This window comes from Nilaparvata lugens, chromosome 6 (assembly GCF_014356525.2).
Source record: "Nilaparvata lugens isolate BPH chromosome 6, ASM1435652v1, whole genome shotgun sequence".
Taxonomy (NCBI): domain Eukaryota; kingdom Metazoa; phylum Arthropoda; class Insecta; order Hemiptera; family Delphacidae; genus Nilaparvata; species Nilaparvata lugens.
Window position 1 is genome coordinate 36,359,276 of NC_052509.1, and position 6,082 is coordinate 36,365,357.

The 6,082-nt window shown below is 33.8% G+C and overlaps 1 protein-coding gene across 1 annotated transcript; it reads left to right on the forward strand.

Moving 5' to 3' along the window:
• Window positions 1–1,682: 1,682 nt before the first annotated feature.
• Window positions 1,683–3,317, forward strand: LOC120352029 (piggyBac transposable element-derived protein 4-like). Its single transcript, XM_039431440.1, has 2 exons — window positions 1,683–3,186; window positions 3,251–3,317. The coding sequence occupies exons 1-2, from the start codon at window positions 1,683–1,685 to the stop codon at window positions 3,274–3,276; spliced, it is 1,530 nt and encodes a 509-aa protein (XP_039287374.1). The 3' UTR covers window positions 3,277–3,317.
• Window positions 3,318–6,082: the final 2,765 nt, after the last annotated feature.

Genomic DNA, 6,082 nt, shown 5'->3' on the forward strand with positions numbered 1-6,082 from the left:
ATCTAGTTATTAAAGTATAGAAAACTGAAGAATACATAATATTGGAAACCTCACAGAATCATATTGATTTTTCCAATACATCAATAAATTTTAGTTCTATTAGGATCCTCCTCAATTTGAATCAGGCAGCCTCTTGTTTTCCCAATTCCAAAAAAATACCTAAAATACTTGTTTCACTGGGTATTCGTGTCTGATAGTAGCCTACTTTAACTGAAGAATAAATTATTACTCATTTTATTGTGATCTATTCATGTTTCTTATGAAATTCAATAAATTATAGGCCTACAGCATGAAGACTATGTCCAATTCATTTGTACTGGTGGCAAAATTTTACATTGAAAATATTATTTGATAAATCCAAGTTCAATAGTAATGAAAACAAATTCCTTCAAAAAATAATTGATAATATACGTTGAGGGAAAAAATAAGAACAAAAAAAATGGGAAGCATCGGGGAAAAAAATGTAAGAAAATAAAATAACATCGGGGGCATTGAACGAGGTGAACCATCCATCGCTCCGTAAGCAAGCTTCTTACCGCTGCGCTACTTAGACGTTGGTAAATGATAGTCTTAACCGGCTGATAAAAATACACACTTTGGGCTATGGAATTCATTAGCTACGGTAGCATAGATGAATTTGAACATAATATTCTGAAAAATCTAGAAGGAAAATAGAAATTTGGCTTCCAGGTGCACGAGATTGATATTTTTGAATCTATGTTCAAATTTGGAGATCTAAATCATTCCCGTTTTTCCGGTATGCAATCCACAAGTTGACATGTTTTGATGCGAACAAACACAACCCCACTCTCTTTATTATATAAAGAAGAAGATATCTTACCTCTATTTCATTCATCCAAATAAATCATAGTATATTACTGCAGAATACTTTATTCAATTCTAGAAGCATAAACTGATTCTGTTTCATAAACTATTTGTTAAAACGTTCAGCACCATGGATATTGCCCAAGTAGTTCCAAAACTATCCACCATGTTTTGTGATAAACGCAGTACTATGAGGTTTGAGGTTAGATTCTATTATACTCTGAAAATTGAATTTGAGTAGTTTATAATATCTTATTGTATTTCATTCATCCAAATGAAATGATAGTATCTTATTGCAAAATACTTTATTCAATCTAGAAGCATAAACTGATTCTGTTTCAAAAACTACTTGTAAACCCGTTCATATCAAATCAGAATCAGCTGTTATTCAAGGTCATTTTACAGCCTAGGGCCGTAAAGTTTTACCGGCCTGGTCGGAAAAATCACTTTCGGCCCTATATGACGCACGTAAACAGCTCATTACATCCAAGTGTGGCGAAAAAAATATTTCCTTTAATTGTTAAGATACATATAAATAAGTATTTCTATAATTAATTCTGAAATATTTAGTGGTTCTTATGAAATTTTCAATTATAATGTGGTTAGTGGTACTAACCACTGCCCATCAGATACACATTGTAGGCATGTAGGCGGAAACAACATAACCTAGATTTCACAGTCTCATGTCAACATCGCGCGTGTCAAGAAAGCTTATTTGGTTGTTTTTCAATTGATTTTAATTATTGTAATCAGTAATTTCAATAGTAGCTTTAGTAGGGTATAGACTTATTGAAGAATTAGTGTGTTTTTTTTAACTATAGACTGAAAATAGTTGTGAATTACATGGGCTATGAACTATGAAACCATATAAAGATAAAGTTCATCTATCAGAAGAGGAAGTGGAAAAGTTTCTTTCAGTGGACATTCCTTCTGACAATGAGAGCTGTGATTTAGAAGATGACTTTGAAGATTTGAACGATGATCTTCCTATTTATATTGAGCAAGACATCTCTGGTGTGGATTTCATTCTCGACCCCCAACTCAATAATGAATCATCATGCTCTCAATCATCAAGTGCTCAATCATCAAGTGCTCAATCATCAAGTGCTAAATCATCAAGTGCTCAATCATCAAGTGCTCAATCATCAAGTCCTCAATCATCAAGTCCTCAACCATCAATATCAAGTGATCCATCATTGCCAATTGTGATTGAAATCTCAACAGAAGTGAATAATGATGATCTCTACTCAATCCCTGTATCTACTTATTCTTCAACATCTTTAGCCCCTCCAAACTCTTCTCAAAGTCTTCCTGCATTGAAAGAAAAGAAGAAAAAAAATTACCAAACATCAACACGCCGAATAAAGCTGTTCAACAAAAGGAAGCTGCATCCTTCACCAGCATTTTCAACACCTACATGGGACAAGGACAATGTAAATCTTGTACAAACAGACAGACAATTCTCACAAGATAACCCTACTGGAATCAGCTCCAAAATAAGAGATATAGAACAGCCAACACCTTACAAGCTGTTCAACCAACTTTTCTCAGATGAACTTTTGGAGCATCTAGTTTTTCAAACCAACCTGTACATGACCCAGAAGGCACTTCAACCCAGGCCGCCCAAAAGAGCTAGAAGTGAGGCTGAAGGAGAAGATGATGATGATGATGAGGATGAGAATGGCAACAAAAAAATCACTCCAACAACAATTGAAGAATTAAAGTTATTCCTTGGAATTAATTTATACATGGGTATAAAAAAATTACCCAGCTATAGAGACTACTGGAGCACTCAGCCTGACCTGCACGACAACCTTGTTTCCAGTCTGATGCCCGTGAAACGTTTCAGTCAGCTCCTGTCTCATCTTCATGTGAATGATAATGAGATGATGCCAAAAAGAGGGGATCCAGACTATGATAAATTGTACAAAATTCGGCCAATGTTGGACATCTTGTCAAAGACATTTTCAGACTCTTATAACCCTCATGAATGTGTTGCTGTAGATGAATCCATGGTAAAATTTAAAGGAAGATGCTTCATGAAACAATTCATGCGAGATAAACCAATAAAACGAGGTTATAAAATGTGGATGATGTGTGATAGCTCAGGATATAATCTCAAATTTGAAATCTACACAGGAAAACTGAAGGACTCAGTAGAAATGGGATTAGGTGAGCGTGTTGTCTCTCAATTCTGTTCAAGTCTTGCTGGAAAAAACCATATTGTGGTGATGGACAACTTTTTCACATCGTATCCACTTTTTTTGAGACTGAAAGAAAATAGTATTTCAGCTTGTGGAACGGTAAATCAGGCAAGAAAGCATTTACCAAAGCTCACAGATGACAAACTTCTGAAAAGAGGAGAATTGATTGGAGTGTTAGCAACCATGGTATTTCTGTGTACAAGTGGAAAGACAATAAGTGTGTGAACTTGATGTCGAATTACCATAACCCAAATGATACATTATCTGTGCAAAGAAGAGAAAAGGATGGAACAAAACAGTGTACCTTGCCCAAAAATTCCCCTGATACAATGGAAATATGAATTTTGTGGACAATTTTGATAGGTTGAAAGGTGACTATTGCATCGACAGAAAAAGTAAAAAGTGGTGGCCAAGATTATTATATCATTTTCTTGATTGCTGTGTTATAAATGCGTTTATAATGCACAAGGAATTAAACATGCAGCAGCTTTCCAATAAAGATTTCAGGAGGAATATTTATATGGACATGTTCTCCAGTAAACTGAGGGAGAAAATTGGAGCTGAGAAACCGTTGCCAAAGCCAGTGCTGTCAGTTGTGGAACGTCGACAACATAAGCCTTTTGTTCCTGCAAACATCCGTTTGGAAGAAAATAAACATCGGGCAAGAAGAGGATCTTCAAGAAGATGTGCAAAATGCAGCACATTGAAAAAACCTGTGCGCACCATCTGGTTTTGTATAACTTGCAATGTGCCATTGTGTCAGAGAAAGGACAAACCATGCTTTGATGACTGGCATTCAAAGTAATTTATATGTAAGTGATAATTTTTCTTTATACTATTATTTTTTTAATAATTCAGAATTTTTATTTCATATTCTAAATCCCCATTCACTCAAATGTCCAGTAGAGCTGGTGCCAAAAATTAAGGTGATTTTCTCACAGACAACAGCTGATATAAAGCATCAATGGTTTCATTCGATTTTAAAATCATTGCTGGGCATAAATATAACTCTAATAGTCTATATCAGCTGTTTTAGAGCACAAGCCACTGACAAAACCACCTAAATGTTTGGCTTCAGCTCTATCAGACTTGATACAATATGTGGTCAGTGTAAGTAACCATGTTTAAAGTATATGTATATGGGGCGGTGGTTAGTGTCAGTAACCACTTTTGATAAGGGATTATCTCATTTGGAAATTAATATTAATTTTTAAAAATATTTTTTCAATGATATTGAATGCCATATAATTTAGGTAATTTCACTTTTTTAATGTAATTTGATACTTTTGTACCGTGCCCCTCTAGCACATTAAGTGATGAATTTTGATGCCCTTCAAAGAGTTAAGCACATCATTAATAGAAGTTTTGCCACTGGTACTTTCCCAGATATCCTCGAATTAGCAAAGGTCATCCCTCTATATAGAACAGGGATTAAACATGAATTTAATAATTATCGTCCAATTAATCTACTAAGTTTTATATCAAAGATTATTGAGAAGTGCTTCAAGAAGCAGTTCATCGATCATCTGAGAAAGAGCAATATACTAATTAGTATAAATTTGGATTTTGGGATGAGTAGAGGAAATTAGTTGAATATTTGTTAACACTGGCTTTTATTTACATTAATACAGAAACTTCTATACATTCTGAAAGAAAATAATAGTGCAAAGAAAAAAGAATACAATTAACAGAGGTTGAGAAACATAGTCAAACTTCAAATAATTTGTACGAAATGTCGTCCACCTGCATTTTTCAGAGAAAAATTGGGTAAAGATTTGTTAACATTATGCTTTTTATTCACATTAATACAGACACTTTAATACATTCTGAAAGAAAATACAAATGCAAAGAAGAAAGAATACAATTAACAGAGGTTGGGAAGCATAGCCAAACTTCAAATAATTTGCTTGAAATGCTAATTCCTTCTTCTTCTCCTTCTCCCTGCTCATATTCTTTTCCTTTTCTCCCTCCTCCTTCTCCTTATTCTCTCTATCCTCCCTCTTCTCATTCTTCTTATTTTCTCCTTCTCCTCTCCTTATTATCCCTCTTATCATTTTCCCTCATCCTTCATCCTCCTCCTCCCTCATTCTCCCTCCCTGTAAATGAATAACAATATAATTATCTATAGTTATTACAAATTTCTTTTTTCATATCAGGTACAGTTCAATAATTATTTTCTTAGTCTATATTATGTAATTCATCTATATTTTTTCTGTATTGTAAGCTATTGTATATAAGTGTATAGCCAGTATATATTGTAATCTACATAAATAAAGTACTCAATCGAACAATCAATCAATCAATCTTATCATTCTTCTCCTTCTTCTCCTTCTTCTCTTTCTTCTTCTTCTTCTCATTCGCAATACTGCGAATAGATAGAGAATGGATAGATAAATAGACTATGAAGAAAAATGTAATGAAGTTTCTTCTCCTTCATTCTTTTTCTTCTTCTTCTTCTTTTCTTCTTCTTCTTCTTCTTCTTCTTCGTCTCCTTCTTCTTCTCTTACATATTAATTTTCTTGTGCGTTAAGAACATAAACTTGATTTTCCTTCATGGCTTTGTTGACATTTCTCATTCACTACCTCCATTTCAAATGATGGGCATTGGCAATAATAATAAAAAGCTATTGTTTAATAAAGAACTGTTTTAGTAGCTAGAATAAACATTGTATAATCGGATTCGCTAAACATATATATTCTATTCACCGAGAAATAAAAGTCGATGTCAACTTATAGAGAGTTTGGTGTATGCCCTTATGTCTAGTGAATGCATACTTCGGAATGTATATTTCTGCTCGAATGCATGTTTATATTCAATATAAAGCTCATGTCATGTTTACATTTCATTTATATAGTTTTTTCTGTGGAAAAAAATTTCTGCAGCACTAAGGCTAATAGAAATTAGTTCAAAATCAAACTGATATTAATTTGGTTGTTCTACTAAATACTCAGTCATCACCTAGCACTCGAAGGAGTCGGTACGTGTTCTTACTTACGTCTCATTTCGTTCTTAAAACGTTGCTTTTAGACAAATATGGATACAATCCCGTGTG